This window comes from Podarcis raffonei, chromosome 9 (assembly GCF_027172205.1).
Source record: "Podarcis raffonei isolate rPodRaf1 chromosome 9, rPodRaf1.pri, whole genome shotgun sequence".
NCBI lineage: Eukaryota > Metazoa > Chordata > Lepidosauria > Squamata > Lacertidae > Podarcis > Podarcis raffonei.
In genome coordinates this window covers 65029998-65048611 of record NC_070610.1, presented here as the reverse complement: position 1 = coordinate 65048611, position 18614 = coordinate 65029998, and the positions used below count along the sequence as shown (strand labels likewise).

At 45.7% G+C, this 18614-nt stretch overlaps 4 protein-coding genes across 5 annotated transcripts in view; 2 read left to right on the top strand and 2 right to left on the bottom strand.

Annotated features, from left to right (window-relative positions):
• Positions 1–11439, top strand: part of LOC128421377 (E3 ISG15--protein ligase HERC5-like) — a 34736-nt gene extending 23297 nt beyond the window's left edge. For both annotated transcript variants that reach the window (XM_053404098.1, XM_053404097.1), the window contains exons 17-23: positions 4826–4969; positions 6054–6220; positions 6936–7002; positions 7733–7815; positions 9247–9430; positions 9932–10031; positions 11110–11439. In XM_053404098.1, coding sequence (XP_053260073.1) covers positions 4826–4969; positions 6054–6220; positions 6936–7002; positions 7733–7815; positions 9247–9430; positions 9932–10031; positions 11110–11324 — 960 coding nt within the window. In that variant the 3' untranslated portion in view covers positions 11325–11439. The remainder of the gene's footprint in view (positions 1–4825; positions 4970–6053; positions 6221–6935; positions 7003–7732; positions 7816–9246; positions 9431–9931; positions 10032–11109) is intronic.
• Positions 753–1042, bottom strand: PIGY (phosphatidylinositol glycan anchor biosynthesis class Y). The gene has a single exon (XM_053404113.1). The coding sequence runs from the start codon at positions 1040–1042 to the stop codon at positions 827–829; it is 216 nt and encodes a 71-aa protein (XP_053260088.1). The 3' UTR covers positions 753–826.
• On the bottom strand, positions 1086–2971 carry PYURF (PIGY upstream open reading frame). The gene is made up of 2 exons (XM_053404112.1): positions 2730–2971; positions 1086–1227 (listed from the first exon to the last, which is right to left on the bottom strand). Exons 1-2 carry the CDS (start codon positions 2942–2944, stop codon positions 1086–1088), a joined length of 357 nt encoding a protein of 118 aa, XP_053260087.1. The 5' UTR covers positions 2945–2971.
• A 1502-nt stretch (positions 11440–12941) lies between the features above and the next one.
• The window catches only part of HERC3 (HECT and RLD domain containing E3 ubiquitin protein ligase 3), a 50682-nt gene continuing 45009 nt past the window's right edge, over positions 12942–18614 (top strand). The window contains exon 1 of the mRNA XM_053404093.1: positions 12942–13039. The gene's annotated coding sequence lies outside the window, so the exon portion shown is untranslated. The remainder of the gene's footprint in view (positions 13040–18614) is intronic.

Here is an 18614-nt window from a genome sequence, read left to right as displayed (position 1 = left end):
TGCATCTAGAGCACACTCTAGGCCAGGCTTCCTCAAACTCGGCCCTCCAGATGTTTTGAGACTACAATTCCCATCATCCCTGACCACTGGTCCTGCTAGCTAGGGATCATGGGAGTTGTAGGCCTAAAACATCTGGAGGGCCAAGTTTGAGGAAGCCTGCTGTAGGCAATGCACTGCTTGTCAGCATTAGGTAACATGTGAACATTATACAGTGGTACCTCGGGTTAAGTACTTAATTCGTTCCGGAGGTCCGTTCTTAACCTGAAACTGTTCTTAACCTGAAGCACCACTTTAGCTAATGGGGCCTCCTGCTGCTGCCACGCCGCTGGAGCACAATTTCTGTTCTCATCCTGAAGCAAAGTTCTTAACCTGAGGCACTATTTCTGGGTTAGCAGAGTCTGTAACCTGAAGCGTATGTAACCTGAATCGTATGTAACCCGAGGTACCACTGTACAGCTCTGCAAAGACCTTCCCCCCCACCCCCCAGGACCAGAAAGGATGCATGACTGCATCTCCTGTCGCCCCATTCACACAAGCCGACCCCTACAGCAGCTGTCCTCTTGTGAATGTCAGTAAGGAAATGAAGAATGCATGAGATGCTGTTGACACAAGGATCACCTGCCTCGCTCCCTTAATCGGGTAACTTAGTGCGCAATGTTCTAACAGGCATTTAAACCTTATCCAAGCAAGCTTAGCGCAAACTGCTCCTAGCTGATCATTTCAGAGCCTTGGGACAAAACATTAGCCATGGATAAAGAAAGCCAAAACTACATTCTTTATTTGACACCCGCTCCCAAAAGAGGCCCGACACACTTCCGAGCCTAACCTAGTTGTGGCGGAAGAGTTTAAGGCCCATCCAGGTCCAAAGGTGGAAGAACACATAAACTGGGATCGTAACCGGAAGGAGCAGGCTATAGAAACACAAGCTGCTTGTGCTAGTGCAGCCCTGGGGAAAGTTTTCGTCCACGCTGGCTGAGTAAAACAGACCCGCCAAAGACAAGAGTGGGACGAGCACGGTCATCGTAGGGAGCGACAGGAACATTCTTCCTCCGCTTGCGCTCGTCTTTACGTCCAAAGATAATCGTCTAGGTCTGCCCGGGCTCCTCTTCCTGCTTCTCTTTGCCAATCATCCTTGCAGCCTGGGGTATCATATTAGGAATGCCATCAGTGATGGGGTAGGCAATACCCAGATCTTCGTTAATTAGTTCATTGGTGGATTCTTCATACCTAGTAAATATAAGCAAATACTGCATAGGTCAGACTTACTGCTTTCACTGATGTAAAGTATATTATTATTTACAGAAAGGCAAACTCAAAACCAAAACTAAAAATGAGTAAAAACAACCTAAAATGCTCACCAATTATATATCTATATCTGTAGATATCTATCTATCTAGATAGACAGACATATATAGATACAGACGTGAGAATGATCCAACACAACTCCATCCCACTAAAATATAACCAGAAAATTAAGGTCCCTAAGCTTGGGTGAATAAAAACATTTTTGCCTGGTGCCTAAAAACAAATAAAGGTAAAGGTAAAGGGACCCCTGACCATTAGGTCCAGTCGCGGATGACTCTGGGCTTGCAGTGCTCATCTCGCTTTATTGGCCGAGGGAGCTGGCGTACAGCTTCCGGGTCATGTGGCCAGCATGACTGGCGAACCAGAGCAGCGCACGGAAACTCCATTTACCTTCCCGCCAGAGCGGTACCTATTTATCTACTTGCACTTCGTGTTTTTGAACTGCTAGGTTGGCAGGAGCAGGGACCGAGCAACGGGAGCTCACCCCTTCGTGGGGATTCAAACCGCCAACCTTCTGATTGGCAAGTCCTAGACTCTGTGGTGTAGACCACAGCGCCACCTGCGTCCCTCCTAAAAACAGATAATAATGGCAAATGCTAATACTATAGAAAGAACGCATAATGGGCAACTTATTATTCCGATATGTTATGGTCATCATGTTTGGTAAGCCAGCGGCTTACAATTTCACATCTTATAAGAACATTTTCTGCATTTGCTGAAGGCTCCTCCCCCAACAATATGGGGGGGTGGGAGGAAGTTTGCTGCACTTTCAGAAAGATGCACGTCAGATCAGTTGGGCCTCCCTGTTGCCATGCGCCAACCGAATGTTCTAGAATAGGCATGTCACTGTCGCCTGATTTTACACTGCAGAGAATTAAGTTACCTCTCAGGAAACCTTACCCTTCCCTTTACTGATCTTGTCCTACAGGAGTTCCCAAGAAGCTCCTGACCTTAGCAAAACTATTCTCTTTTGGCCTCAGTTCTCCACCTGCAACATGGAGATGATAACACTGGCCTACCCTGCAGAGCTGTTGTAAGAACTTGCAGAAAGATGGCGCCTGTGAAACGCTACGTCCTTTCTAAAGTGCCATATCCTAACCGCGCATTGCATTGCAGTGCGCGCGCGCGCACGTTAACATTTAAGCCAAAGGCGCTCGAGAAATTTATACCAAGAAACAGGACTTTCTGCAGAAACCGATCAAGGGCTGCCTATTAAATCTAATAAATAAGAAAGCAGTAAAAAGGAGGCGAGGGCAAGGTGGAAGGCACATTGGGAAAGGGAAGGACGCAAGCGGAGAAGGGCAGCTATAGGCGACACGGGTTTTTAATTTAAGCGTGGGACCCGGGTTGCAAGAACGTCTGGAAGCAGAATGACAAAGGCCTTTGCAGAGGTGTAGAAATCAACGCAAAGGCAGCCGGCTAACCTGAGCGGTTTCTTGGACAAGGGGCACGCGAGGATCTCCAGCAGGCCAGGGTCGAAGGGCGGGCGCTGCTGTCCTTGGGCGCCGCCCGCCTTGTCCTCGCTCTCGGCCGCGGAGCACCACGCGCGCCGGGCCGCTGCTCTCGCCGGTGCCGCTCGCGCCGCCTGCCCCCAGCGCGGAAGGCGAGTCAGGAGCCGGAGCCCGGGCAGGGCTTGCATGATCTGCAGCTGCGCCCTAACGCTGCGCTTCCGTCTCTGCAGCGCCGAGGCCAGCCAGGAAGGGAATCCGGCTTGGGCTGGATCGTTTCCTGGGTCAGGCGATCGCTGCTGCTGTTGTCACATAGGGAGAGAGAGGGAGTCTGCGTAGTAGGTTCCTCGTAGTCGATCGCTGAACTGCTAGGTGGTGCTGAAGGACTGCATACTCGGCACGGTAGTAAGCTGTGGAAACGTTTGTAGAGGACGCGCTTCGGAGGAAAGCGCTAGGCATTTGTGCATTTACTTGCAAGGAAGCTTCGTTGACTTGGAGTAAGATGCACGCAGAGGATCGCGGCTGCTGCATTTGTGAGTTTACTTGCAAGAAAGCTTCGTTGACCTGGAGTAAGACGCGCGCAGGGGATCGTGGCTGCAAATCCCAACGTGGGCTTGCTTTTCAGGAAGCCTCTTGGAACCCCCTGGAACTTCTGAGTAAACGTGCATGCGTTCGACTGGGGCTCTGCCGCCGCAATCCTGTGCATAAACGTGGCAGATCCTAGACGTGTTCCTTCCAAAGTTTGCCCCACTGATTTAAATGGGACTTTCTCCCAGATGTGCAGGGCATTGCAACCATACTTCGAAATGAATGAAGAGAGGGGGACTTACTATTTCTGGGTAAACAAACCTAGAACTGGGTTGCGTGGTCGTTTCAGAGGCTGGGATCCTCAATACCTGAGTAGCTAGAGCCAAGGATTGCAGCTTTACATGGGAGCAAGTCCTTCTGATATGAGTGGGGCTTATTCTGAGTAAACCTTTGTACGATCAGATAGCACAATTTATGCAAAATCGATTTAATCCATGAATGGGGAAGTAGTGTCCCTCCAGATGTGGTTGGATCCCAATTCACATCAGCCATAGCTTGCAAAGTCATTGGTTTGGATTATGGGAATTTTTGGAGCCATGCTTTCCGCATCCCTGAAATCAGTCAAGCCTCTTCTGATTTCAGCTGGCTTAAGGGGAGTTGCACAATTCAGACACAGTTTTACTTTTGTGCAGTAGTCCTGCACCCCACTCTGTCACAGGAGGTGCAGCTAATTGGTAAAAAAGTTTTTTTACCAAGTTATTTTGCTAAGATGGCTGCAGCCATTCCTGGATTGAGAAAGCTGGACCACCTTTGTCCATGCATTGGTCACCTCAAAGTTTGGTTACTCTGCAAGACACTCTGTGCAGCTGCCCTTGAGGTTGGTCTGGAGGCCACAGCTGCTGCAGAACATGGTAGCTACAGATGGCTGTGCAAGCAAACGACTGCCAACGTATAACACCTTGCTCACGGGATTTGTTCAGGCTGCCAGGTGAAGTTCAGGGATGTTCACCCAAACACAGAAGGCCCTTTACAGGTCAGGACCAGATTATTTACGCAAACCTTATCCGTTGCATACCCAGCAGGTCACTGCAGTCTGTGGGGGAGCTTCTTTTGCAATTCCAAAGCTTTCAGTAGCCCAGGCTTCCAGTGTTTCTGCCCTGAGATACAACAGGTGCCCACTTTCTGCACTTCCTAGAATTGTAGAGTTGGAAGAAGAAATTGAATAATTTTTGCCCTGGTGAGCTTTCACAGCTGGATGAATGGGTTTCTGCAATGGATGTCTACTATGTATTTTTTTAAAAAAATACTGTTTTCTGTGGTTTTAGTGGGGTTTTTTTTTTACTGGTTTATTGCATCTTGTACATTGCCCTGAGAGGTATATGTGTGAGTGTAAGATGATAAAGAGGCTCTAATTGTGATGGACCACATAAAGCTGTTAGTGCTACTTGAATTCGACAAACAAATACTGCCCACATTCAGTCTTTGTAAGAGAACCACTCCTACAAATTGCATATAAATAATTTTCTGGCTCCGCCCTCCTCCAGGTGCATTTTGTAGGTGAACCAGGGATTGATGAGGGTGGGCCATCCCAGGAGTTCTTCACCATCATCAGTAGGGTCCTTTGTGCTCCAGAAGAACAGATATTCAGGCACTTCGAAGAATCACATCTGATTTGGTTCTCCCACCAGGTAGGTATTGTTGCATTTCCATGATGTGCTTAATTTATGTTGCGTCCCCAACGTAGAGTTTTTCTGCAGGGTCAGATCTCAAGGCCCATCTGTTCCAGAACTGTGTTTCCAACCACGGCTATGCAGATGCCTCTGGGGCCTCAGGAGTAGGGCTTGAAGGCAATAGCCATTCCTTGTTATTTGTTCCTACATCTGAGAGATGTAAATTTATCTACTTGCACTTTGACGTGCTTCCGAACTGCTAGGTTGGCAGGAGCAGGGACCGAGCAACGAGCGCTCACCCCGTCGCAGGGATTCGAACTGCCAACCTTCTGATCGGCAAGCCCTAGGCTCTGTGGTTTAACCCACAGCGCCACCCGCATGCCTTGAGAGATGTATCCCTCCTGAATTTGCTACCACTTTTCAGGTCATCACATGGCGGAAAGAATAATGCTTCTCTTATACTGCAATTGGCTTCCTAAGTCTATTTTTCTTTTCTGAACTGCAGTTTATCACCTAGCCCAGGGGCCAGCAAACTTTTTCAGTAGAGGGCCAGTCCACTGTCACTCAGAACTTTGGGGGGACGAACGGACTATATTTTGGAGGGGGGAAATGAACGAATTCCTATGCCCCACAAATAACCCAGAGATGCAATTTCAATAAAATCACACATTCTACTCATGTAAATACATGCTGATTCCTGGACCATCCGCGGGCCAGATTTAGAAGGCAATTGGGCCGGATCCAGCCCCCGGCCCCTAGTTTGCCTACTCATGACCTAGCCTGTATTACCATATGTCATTGTCAAATGAGGGCATATGCGAAGGGATTGTGTCTGCACAGGATCCAGATTTCAGAGCACCAGTGTTGCGCACAAATCCAGACTAGGCATGATATTATGAGCCCAGCTGCTTCCATAGCTACTTCTCAGTGGCATCTAGTTCCAGGGATGCAAGCCAAGTTTCATCATCCTCAACCATTGGCCAGGTTAGATGGGGCTGGTGGGATTTGGAACCCCCACACCATCTGGGGGGGATATAGGTTCCACATCTTTGACCTAATCTGCATTTTCCAATACATGCATATTTATTTTTTTTCAAATTAGGTACCAGCGCAGGAAGACATATATTTTCTAATCGGGAAGCTGTTTGGGATGGCTCTCTATAATATGAAGATAGCTGCTTTCCCTTTTCCCCTTGCTCTGTTCAAGAAGATGGCAAACATTCAGCCAACCCTGGAAGATTTAAAAGAGCTCTCTCCTGTAGTAGGAAGGTATGGAATATTCTGCATGTCCATGTGAAATCGCATTGTGAAGAAGTACCCTTCCTTGTTTCATTATCAGAATTGCAGGGTTTACTCCAGGGGTGACTAACCTGTGTTTCTTCAGAGGTAGTTGGACTCCAGCCCAGCCAGTATGACCAGTGGCCAGGACTGACCAATTCGCATCAGGAGGAACACGGGTTAATCACTCTTGGGTTAGATAGACCTTATACAGTGGTACCTCGGGATGCGAACGGGATCCATTCCGGAGCCCCATTCACATCCTGAACATAACGTAAGACGTGACAGTGTGTCTGCGCGTGCGCGGGTCCCATTTAGTCACTACCATGCATGCGCATGACGTCATTTTGACTGTGCATGCGCGAGCGGCGAAACCCGGAAGTAACACGCTCTGTTACTTCCGGGTCGCCGTGGAGCGCAACCTGAACGTGCTCCACCTGAAGCGTATTTATCCCGAGGTATGACTGTATGTTGAAATCCTTTTTTGCATAGTGGGGCATAGACTACAACTACAGTTTTAAACTCGCTTATTTGGAGGGCTGCAATCCGAACCCCATTTCCTTGGGAGGGTAAATTCAGTAGGACCTTTGAGGCGGCATGGTTAGGACTGTGCTAAAAATTCCCTTCAAATCAGTCGGAGTATATGTCAGCAAATACATTTAGGATTGGAACCATTGTATTTCCCCTTTTCTCTTTTACCCATTAGTAATCTTCAGGCAGTCTTGGATGAAGATTATGAAGATGTCATTGAAAACATGATGTTGGATTTCACAGTAAGAGATGTTGATAATCTTCTAACAATCCTTATGTTTCTCCCATGCACATGCGGGCAAGCACATTTCCTTTTTTCTGGCTGAACAGATAGTTTTTTCATTCATTAAGAACAACAACAAAATCGACCTGACTTTCCCGCTCTGAAACATACAAACCATGCAATAAACATTACAAATCATAACAGTAAAAGTACCTGTAATCTAACGGTACTAAACAGAATGGTAGAACACTTTTTATGAAACCCAACTTTACAGGATAAAGGTTGCGGGTGTCAATTAAAAGCTCAGATCACTAGAACATTCGGAGTCTAAATTGGGGTGAAGGAGCATTTTGCTATTGAGTGTCGTAATCTATTGGGGCCTGCACCTGAGCCAAAAGTTGGATGGCTACCCCATTTTCTCTATTTCTCCTACCCCCTTTTCTATCTCTGTCACCCCCTTTCCCATTACAAGATTAGCCCAAGGGTTGCATGCTGCCACATCTTCTGCCTAAAAGACAATAACAATGGTCCTGAGATGGGCATGGAATTCCAGAATGAGGGTGCCACCACAAACAAAGCCCTCCTTTCATTTGACCCCTCTCAGAAGGTGACCTTCATTCCCAGGCAACCCAGTGCAGGAGAAGGCAGTCCTACAAACTGCTTATGTGCCTTTACACAGCACCCAGCTTTCAAAATAAAAGAACGGAATAGCTTAACGACACACGTTTGTTTGTTGTATCCCTTGTTAGATAACAGAAGAACATGATGGATCCATAGTTGACGTTGAATTGAAAGAAAATGGTGTGAACATTCCGGTTACCAAGTGCAACAGGCAAGATTTGTTAAGTCCTCTCCACCCCACCCTGTTTTTAATTTTTAATCAGTTATATTTGGACAGAACTATATGTTGCCATGAAAGCTCTGGGTTCTCAATCCTGTATTTCCTTTATAATGCTAATGGAGGGTTATCTGGAGGTGGCTAGAATTAATCTTGGGGGGGTGTTGCTCAACCCTTCCCTTCTTCATTGATTCCCCCCCTCTGAAAATGCTCCTGCTGGAATGTTTCCTTCCACCCCTCCAAAATCACTAGCGAGACTGGCTGCCAGCTGAGTTGGGGGATTTGCAGAAGAGAATTGGTGAGCTCGGGACTGGTTAAGCACCCCTCTTTCCTTTCCACCAATGCTCCCCCGTAACTGGAAACCAGACATTTGTCAATGCCAAATCACAATACAACAACATAAATGCTCTTAGATACCTTTCAGGGCTCGAAGCTTTGTTTCAGCAAAGTCAGTGGCTAACTCGGATCTTTGGTTGGGCGAGGGGGGAAAGCAACCACGTTTAGTCCCGGGGTTTAAATCACCTTTCTGCTAAAGATGCTAGGTAATGTTGTCGTGAGATTTTGCTATCCTCTGTGGCCCCTTTGAGCTTGAAAAGCTCCAGAGATGGTACCTGGTACCTTTGCCAGAGGGGGAAAAGCATAGGTCAAGGTCCTAGGGTCATACATATGGAAAAACATAATAATCACGGATGTTGGACCATATGGGTGATACTCATGCATGCTTATCGTAACCCACTGTTACAAATTGTCCATGGTTTCACTGGCTCCAGGATGGCTGCTAGAGGAGAAAAGGCTGAGGAAGCCATGAGCAAATCTTAAATGGAATTTTTTCAAGACTTTCAAACTTCACACTCTTTTTAGGGGAAGGGGGCATGGAGACCTGGAATACCCCCATCTGACATTCCAACAAACAGGTGACATGGCTGTAGCATTAATAATACTTAGCAGTTATAGAATTTTTTCAGGTGCCTACCCCAGCTCACATAAATTGCCTTCTGTATTCTTGGCAACAACCCTCTAAACTCATGTCAGTATTATCTCCTCTGATTTATGGGAAGCTGAGAGAGTGGTTTTCCCAAGGATACCCAATAATTTAACAGCAAAGGCACAATTCAAACCAGGGATTTTCCAATTCCCAGCTCAGTCTCTTCGGCTGCTGTTCTGTGCCAACTTATCTGAAGTTGGCACCATTGAATTCAGTGGGACTTAGTTCTGAGTAGACATGCTTAGGTTTGAGCCGAGAGCTGATCTCACCAGGTAGTATGGGCACAGTTGCTTTCAAGTTACATTGCTTATCGGTTTCGTGAACTGGCGAGAGTTTATTTCGATACTTTTACATCTGTATGTATAGACCACTTTGGGTCCTTCACAGAAAATCAGGCTATAAATATAGTAAATAAATGAACCGCATTAATCTATTTCCAGGAAAGAATACGTTGATGCTTACGTCAACTACATGTTCAGTACTTCAGTAGAAAAGCAGTTTGGGGACTTCGTGCGTGGATTTAAAACAGGCTGCCCAAATGAAATTTGGAAAATATTTCTTCCTGCTGAGCTCCGTGTTGTTCTCCTTGGACATACAGAATACGACTGGGAACAGCTAGAAAAGGTAAAACATAAATTTACCCAGGGCTCAATTGACTACTGGGTGAAATATGCCAAAGGAAAGGGGTGGAGATACCCTGGCACTGGCACTGTTATGATTTGTTTTTGTGGTTCTGCATAATTTTACTTATGTACATTGTTTAGAGGTATTAATTATTTTACTGAAATTGTGGGATTTGTTATTCTCAGTAGTTGTAGTAGTTTTGTCCAATTGTGAATGTAGAATTTGTATTATATTGTATTGTATTTTTTATATCAATTCATTTGGCTGGGATTTAGTAACAGCTTAAGAGATTTCGGGTGAAATATGAAGAAATATATAAAGTAGCTAAATATTTAAAAAAGGCAAAATAAAGTGAATGTGTGGAGCAGCCCTCAGATTCCCTGCACAAAGTCATAAGGGGGACTGAAATATCTCACGGAATTATGTTGGGCAACAAATGTTGATTTATGTAAAGAGATACTGAAGGATTAACAGCAGGGCTATTTTTATTTCCTATGACAGAATGCGAAGTACCACGGTTATGAAAGGTTGGATGAAACAATTGAAGATTTTTGGGCTGTGTTTCATGCTCTTCCTGAAGAAAAGAAGAAGAATTTCCTCTGTAATAACGTATTTCTTTTAAAAAGTCAAAATGAATCATTTGTTTGATATTAGAATAGGAGAAAATAATGCCAATATATTTCACATCTGGCAAATACTGTGCCAGATTTGGTTTCATATAGTACATGGGTCTAAAAAAAACCCATTAGTGGCTATGGTGGCTCATTTGTCAGATGTAATAATGTATTTAGCATTAACTCTGGAAATGTGTACTCGATTCTGTCCAAACTAAGTCTCCTGTTGTATATTTTGCACTAGAAGGCTTAGTTTGGTCAGAATCGAATACAGGCAACTCCTCATTTATGTGGTTGTTACATTGCAAGGCACAGCGTGTCTGTGAAATCACGTATACTGTATTTGAAACACCCTTGAAAAAGCCTGCAAATGCCCCGTTCTGCCCTCATTCCATCCCTTTTTTGTGTGTGACTTTTGGGGTCACTTTCAGGTTTGGCGCGATGCATGTGTGTGCAGTCGCGCACATATTGAACATGCTTAAATGGGGGGGTTGTCTGTATACACTTCGTTGTTGTTGTTTTTTTAAATCCAAATAATTTTTATTGGTTTTCATTTAAATACAAGAACAATGTATAAATACAGTAGCTTGTCCCCACCCTCTCATTATATATAAAGGTCTGGTGACTTCCGTTTCAGTGTATCTGAAGAAGTGTGCATGCACACGAAAGCTCATACCAAGAACAAACTTAGTTGGTCTCTAAGGTGCCACTAGACAATTAAAAAAAAAAAAATTATACACAGTGGTACCTCGGGTTACAGATGCTTCAGGTTACATACGCTTCAGGTTACAGGCTCCGCTAACGCAGAAATAGTACCTCAGGTTAAGAACTTTACTTCAGGGTGAGAACAGAAACTGCGCTCTAGCGGCGCAGCGGCAGCGGGAGGCCTCATTAGCTAAAGTGGTACCTCAGGTTAAGAACAGTTTCAAGTTAAGAATAGACCTCCAGAATGAATTAAGTTCTTAACCCAAGGTACCACTGTATTTCCACAGGGTTGGGTCATCATCATTATTTGCTAAGATACGTTCTGGCTATGTGTTGTTTAATTTCTACCATCTCTTCCAGCTTTTCTCACAGGGACCGACTGCTTCCCAGCTCAAGGAATGGAGCGATTCACAGTCACTATTGCGCATTTGAGAAAAGAAGATCCAGACCTGTGGTACCCTGAGGCCTCCACTTGCTCCCGAGTCTTGCATCTTCCTAGATACAGCAACAGGGATGTTCTCCAGAATATGCTCCTCATCGCTCTAGAGAACTATGAAAAATTTGGCCTCTCTTAAAAAGTCTGGATGTAATTTTGCTGTCCTCTGCACCCCACCTCGAAACTGCTGTCGTTCCCCACAATTTGCTTAAGCAGCTCTTTCCATCCAAGAGATAGAGGTCACTGAAACAGTCCAGCAGAGTGCAGAGTTTAGTTTTTATTAAGTTTATGAATCGCTTCCCACAGCCAATGGAAGTCTGTGTTGAAAATGTATTGGCACCAGGGAGAGCATTCCATAATTTTGGGGGGGTGGGGTGTCAGCACATAAAAGGCCTATTTCCTTGTTGTCACCCCCTGAACGTCTCTTGTAGGGAGCATCTAGACAAGGGCATCAAAAGTTGACGGGTCCAATATGGGGAGAGGTGGTCATAGAAGTATTGGGCTCTTCAGCCACAGAAGGGCTTGGAAGTCAGAACCCGCCCTTTGAATTGGGCTTGGAGACAAATTGGTAGGCATTGGAGATGAACCAGAACCCAAGTTACATTTCCACCTAGCTCACTGGGTGACCTTGAGCCAGTCACTCTGTTTGTCGCCTGACCTACCTCACAGGGATGTTGTGAGGAAAGAAGCTGAAGGGGGGCCATGTTCACTACCCTGTGATCCTTGAAAAAGTTATAAATAAATTATATTTTCATGCAAGTCGAAGACGCACTCGAAGTCTGCTTTTATCTGGAACGCTATGGAATGTATTGGCTTTGCTCTACCTCTGCTTCAGATCCTAGTTGCTGGAAACTGCAGGAGGGAAGAGGGCATTTGGGCTCATCTAACACTTGCTGGTTTCCCTCAGACATCTGGTTGGCCACTGAGAGAGCAGGATGTTGGACTAGGTGGGCCATTGGTTTGGCTCAGCAAACTAGTCTTATGTGTACTTGGTGAAGACTGGAATACAGTGGTACCTCGGGTTACATACGCTTCAGGTTACAGACTCCACTAACCCAGAAATAGTGCTTCAGGTTAAGAACTTTGCTTCAGGATAAGAACAGAAATCGTGCTCCGGCGGCGCAGCGGCAGCCGGAGGCCCCATTAGCTAAAGTGGTGCTTCAGGTTAAGAACAGTTTCAGCTTAAGAACGGACCTCCAGAACGAATTAAATACTTAACCTGAGGTACCACTGTATAGTGGTACCTTGGTTTACAACCGCTTTGGAATACAACTGTTTTGGATTACAACCACGTCAAACAACCCATTTTTTTATTATTACAACCCATTTTTTTGGGGAGGCCCCATTGGCGAAAGCATGCCTTGGGTTACAACCTGTTTTGGTTTACAACTGGACCTCTGGAACGGAGTATGGTTGTAAACCAAGGTACCACTGTATTGTGTCCAGTTCTGGACACTACTATCGTCTCTAGCTAGCAGGACCAGTGGTCAAGGATGATGGTAATTACAGTCCAAAAACAGCTTGGAGACCCAAGTTTGGGAAACCCTGGTGTAGAGGACTGAGAGTTAAATTCCAGATGTACCGTGAGGGCAACAGGTTAGCTACCCTGGGTGTAGACAGGCACAGCCCTGTGTTGCTGAGTCAAAGGCAGAGATCTATGAGGTCACTAAATCGGCAACAGCTGCTGCAAGCCTTTATGAACTCATTGGCTTAGCCTTCCTTTGCTTGCAAGCGGCAGAATGAAACACTGGCCTCTGTGAGGCTGGTGGCTTGCCTGGAATTCGAGGGAAACACCTGATTGAGAAATCACCATGTCATCTTGAGCATGGCCAGCATGCATCATCTTGTGTTCAGGTATGGGCAACACAGGACAGGTTTTAAGAAAACAGAAGGGCAAGGGCATTTAACAGGTGATTTCTACGTCACCTGGTATTTCTCCAGCAAACATACTGGTATGTTGGGAAAAGGCATAAAGCACAGCTTGGGAACCTGTGACACTCCAGATGTTTAATTTTTATTTTATTTATTTATTCAATGTAAACGCCACCATTTATCAAAATGGCACTGTACAACATTAAGAACACATTTTATGGAGCATAATAAAAATACCAATAATAAGCACAGTAATAAAATAATCATAATAATAGGGCTCCCCCACCCAGCTTTAACAGGCCATATATTACTTACTGGCCAAAGGCCTGGGGTAAAGAGGGATGTTTTCACCTGCCGCCTAAAGAGATGTAATTATGGCATCAGGCATGCCGACGGGGAGACCATTCTGCAGACAGGGAGCCGCCAAAGAAATTGCCTTTGATGTGATGGACTCAACACTCATCAGTCCCAGCCAGGATGGCCAATTGTCAGGGAAAACTAGATTTGTAGTCCAACAACATCTAAAAACCACAGATTTTGCATCCTTGGTGAACAGCACAATGAAGGAATAACTTCGTGTGTGTCTACAAAGGATACATTTAGGGGTAGCAGAAGAAGTGGTCTCCACCCTGTTCAAAATCTTAGGTGGTTATATATGACCTGTACCTGAGACTAATGTACTGTTTCTACATACCATGCAGGTATCTTTTGTCAACAAGTCTGCAGTCCTAAGTTTGGGAACAAGCCCCACTGAACCTGGTGCGTGTTACTTCCAAGTATCTATACCTAGTATTGGGCTGTAGGGATGCGGCTTTATAGAGACTGTACAATCGTAGCCCTATTTAGCTGGGAGCAAGCCCCAGTGAATTCAACAGGACTTCTGAGTAGACATGGTTAGGATCGCACAGTTATATAGGAAGGAGCACCACCAAACTCAGTGGGAGACACTTTGTTCAGCTTCTCTTCCATTCCATCACCCTCCGGAAAACCTTCCCAAGGGTCCTCTAGTCCAATCCCTTGAAATGTAGGAATCACGGCTAAAGAATCCCTGACAGATGGCCATCTAAGCTCTTGTTTGAAACCCACCACTGAAGGAGAGCCCACCACCTTCTGAGGGAGTCCGTTCCACTGTCAAACAGCCTTTACTGTCAGAAAGTTGATGCTAATGTTTTGTCAGAATCTCTTTTCTTGTAACTTGAATTCATTGATTTGGGTCCTACCCTCCAGAGCAGGAGAAAACAAGCTTGCTCCATCCTCCATGTGACAACCCTTCAGATGCTTGAAGATGGCTATCATATCACCTCTCCAACTTTTCTTTGTCATCTGAAGGTCTGGGTCACCCCCTTTGCAAATTAGCTGCTACTGATGCATGTTTTGAAATACTGTTGGTTTAGTCCTAGTGTGCGTTCATTTTACAGTACAGTGGTACCTCAGGTAACATACGCTTCAGGTTACAGACTCCGCTAACCCAGAAATAGTGCTTCAGGTTAAGAACTTTGCTTCAGGATGAGAACAGAAACCGTGCTCCAGCGGTGCGGCGGCAGCAGGAGGCCCCACTAGATAAAGTGGTGCTTCAGGTTAAGAACAGTTTCAGGTTAAGAACGGACCTCCAGAACGAATTAAGTACTTAACCTGAGGTACCACTGTATGTACTTTAGTTTTTTGGGGGGTGGGGTTGGCTTGTTTTCTGCATCTTATCATCAGACATGGTTTCAAGTACTGCCAGACTATAGCTGTCAGCAACTAGGATGAAACTGATGTTGCTCCCCGAATATTAAAATGGGAATCTCTGATGTGTTCTGATGGAATGTTTATCTTTCATGACAGCCTGTCCACATTATGTCAGGACATTATGAGCATTTTCCTTTCCTTGGTGTGCTTTGTCTGATTCAAAATGGAAAGGAAGTTATCCTGTGCATGCTTATGAGCACTCAAGCAGTGCCGATCTGGCTTGAAGATCAATAAAAGAAAGTGGGGAAAATAAGAAAAAAAAATGCATAAAAGTCAACAGTAATTTCAAGCTAATTCTTGCTCAGATACCAAAGGCTCCTCTATAGACAACCTGTTTATTGAGCATGCATTTGGATTTGTTTTGCATAAAGCAATGCTTTTCTTGTCCCTTTCAGCCCAGGTGCCACAGTCTCATACCGAATATCACTTCAGCTTCCACAGAACTGACTTCTCCATTATTTTAACCCATCGTGGCTGCTCTGATGTCAGCTGTATTCAGTGGCCGAGAGCCAGTTGTGCTGTGACACAACTGGCCACATTTTTTGCTTTTTGTTAATGCGAGCTGGCCCACTCCACAGTTCCATTAAAAGCTGATTGACAGTGCAATCCTATCATATGCGTAGCAACTCAGAAGTTCAATGGGGCTTATTCCTTTTTCTCACTAAAGTTCTGTTCTGTATTGGTAAACTGCCAGGGCATATACCTGTAAAACAGGTGTTTTATTTATTTTCAATAGTTTGGGGGGATTGACACATGGATGTGTCAATCCATGTGGGGGGAGGAGGCTTTTGTTGGGGGGACAGAACCTCAGTTAGTTCTTCTGATTGATTTTTATTTATTTTGCAGGGGGCAGCTGCCCCCCCCGGTACACCCATGGATTGACACAGTCTTGATCCTTATCAGCATACAAGGAGCCTTGCAAAGGTCTCAGATCCTCTAATGAGCCATAGGGCAGGGGTCAGCAAACTTTTTCAGCAGGGGGCCGGTCCACTGTCCCTCAGACCTTGTGGGGGGCTGGACTATACAGTGGTACCTCTGGATGCAAACAGGATCCGTTCCGGAGCCCCGTTCACATCCTGAAGCGAACGCAACCCACGTCTGCGCATCTGCGGGTCGTGATTCGCCACTTTCGCGGATGTGCGTGACATCATTTTGAGTGTCTGCGCATGCGCAAGCAGCAAAACCCAGAAGTAATGTGTTCCATTACTTCTGGGTCGCCGCGGAGTGCAACCCGAAAATGCTCAACCCGAAGCTACTTCAACCCGAGGTATGACTGTATTTTGAAAAAAAAAAATGAACAAATTCCTATGTCCTGCAAATAACCCAGAGATGCATTTTAAATAAAAGCACACATTCTACTCATGTAAAAACACCAGGAAGGCCGCACAAATAACCCAGAGATGAATTTTAAATAAAAGGACACATTCTACTCATGTAAAAACATGCTGATTCCCAGACCGTCCATGGGCTGGATTTAGAAGGCGATTGGGCCGGATCCGGCCCCCGGGCCTTAGTTTGCCTGTCCATGCTGTAGGGAATATCATCCCCTTGTGCCTTTCTCATGAACCAGCAGGGTCCAGGCCCTGCCTAAACCATGAGCCTCTCCCAGCTCTACCTGCAAGGGATTGAACCGGGGACTGTTTGCATTTAAAGCAGATGTGCTGAGAGCCAGTGTGGTGTAGTGGTTAAGAAGGGTAGTCTCGTAATCTGGTGAACCGGGTTCGCTTCCCCGCTCCTCCACATGCAGCTGCTGGGTGACCTTGGGCCAGTCACACTTCTTTGAAGTCTCTCAGCCTCACTCACCTCACAGAGTGTTTGTTGTGGGGGAGGAAGGGGAAGGAGATTGTTAGCCGCTTTGAGACTCCTTAGGGTAGTGATAAAGCGGGATATCAAATCCAAACCCCCAAACCCCATGCCCCTGACAACTTAGCAAAACCAGGATGCTTGTTGGTGTGTGTTTGTGTTCAGACACATCCTCCCCCCTCCAAATGAATGAATGAAGGAATGATCTACTTCTGCCCACCTTCTGCCAACTGTGTACATGTGAAAGGGGTCTCCATACATGCACCAGTAGGCATATACATCTCCTTCATGAAAGTTGTTCAATGGGACTCGCACTCAGGACCCTGCGCAACAGGGCATCCTGACTGGCCGAGCTTTCCCCATATGAATAAGAGATCCAGGTGCACAGAGTAGTAGAGACCTTTCACACGCTAGCCAAACATACTGATGGCAAGGGTGCATTACTGCCGAGACAGTCTTGCAATCCCTTAAATCTCTCGTTGCAGTGGTACCTCGGGTTAAGAACTTAATTTGTTCTGGAGGTCCGTTCTTAACCTGAAACTGTTCTTAACCTGAAGCACCACTTTAGCTAATGGGGCCTCCCACTGTGCCGCCGGAGCACAATTTCTGTTCTCATCCTGAAGCAAAGTTCTTAACCCGTGGTACTATTTCTGGGTTAGCAGAGTCTGTAACCTGAAGCATATGTAAGCTGAGGTACCACTGTACTTCTGTTGCGAACAGTCACAACGCTCCGTTTGCCTGCATCTAGCTTTAAGCGAATTGCCTTTCGCATCCCCTGCCAACGAGGAAAACGCTTCCTACATCTGGCAGAGTGGACTCTATTGTCCTCCAAAAGCTTATGCCATAATAAATCTGCTGGTCTTCAAGGTGCCAGGAGGCTCTTTGAAGTTTTTGCTATCAGAGCTTAAATGATTATAGGTCTATTTACAGGTTAAGATCGCTTCCTTCTCCTAGTCTGTTGCAATGCAACTGGCCTATAGGAGATAAAGCTGATGGGTGGGTGGGGGTGGGGGGGAGAGACTTTATAGGCCATTAAAACCTTCCCTCGATAATCCCTGTTCCTGTAAGAACTGCCTCTTTGCAAGCAAATTGAAAAGCCTGCGACTCTTTTCTTCTTAAATGGTTTTGGAACGGCTTAATCTCTGCCTTCGCTAATACATTCTGCGCAGTGCAAAACAAGTGAACGGTAAATATTACACTATAGGAGAATCAATGCATAGGAAAGCTTCTGTGCGTTTCAGGTGCAAACTACTCTACAGCTGTTGCTATTTACCAGAGACAAGCCCTCTTTTCTGGATCCCGTCCCAGAAAAATCACTGGCCCCATTTTTGCATTTTTGCTCGGGTGAGCTTCTTCTAAAGAGGCATTCAAGTCCCACCTTTTTGGAAAGGTTAGCCAGGCAGGGGGGCACAGTCTTTGTATCGTACTGTACAGCACTTTCAGCACCTCCTTCAGTTCCCTGACTTGGAAACAGGAAGAACTCTGGAGCAATGGGATTTGCTGAGCAAGTGAAGAGTTACCAAATCATCACAAGTTAAGTAGCACGGAATCAAAATGGCTAGGCACGCAAACGCCACAGAGCCTGTGGCTTAGCAAAAGTACACTCCACGGTTCAATTAAAAGTTGATTTAACAGTGTAATCCCGCGCATATCTACTCAGATGTTCAATGGGGCTTAGTCCCAGGAACATGTGGGTACAGGATTGCTGTCTTTAAGATCAATAAAAGCGAGAAATAAGAAAATTTCACGAAAGAACACAGTAATTTCTAGATTATCCTGCCTCAGAAAAGCTCCTCCAGGTTAATAGACTATGCATCCTGATTTGTTTGCACAAAAAGGTGTTTTTCTAATCCTTTACAGCCCAGTCTCACACCCGCTATCACAGGGGCCAGCAAACTTTTTCAGCAGGGGGCCGGTCCACTGTCCCTCAGACCTTGTGGGGGGCCGGACTATATTTTGGAAAATAAAAATAAAAATGAACAAATTCCTATGCCCCACATATAACCCAGAGATGCATTTTAAA

Excerpts from the sequence above, each read along its gene's own strand:
- PIGY (XM_053404113.1), bottom strand. The coding sequence starts at position 1,042 with ATGTTCCTGTCGCTCCCTACGATGACCGTGCTCGTCCCACTCTTGTCT.
- PYURF (XM_053404112.1), bottom strand. The coding sequence starts at position 2,944 with ATGCAAGCCCTGCCCGGGCTCCGGCTCCTGACTCGCCTTCCGCGCTGG. Across the intron at positions 1,228-2,729 it reads TTGTCCAAGAAACCGCTCAG|GTATGAAGAATCCACCAATG; the intron begins GTTAGCCGGCTG and ends TATATTTACTAG.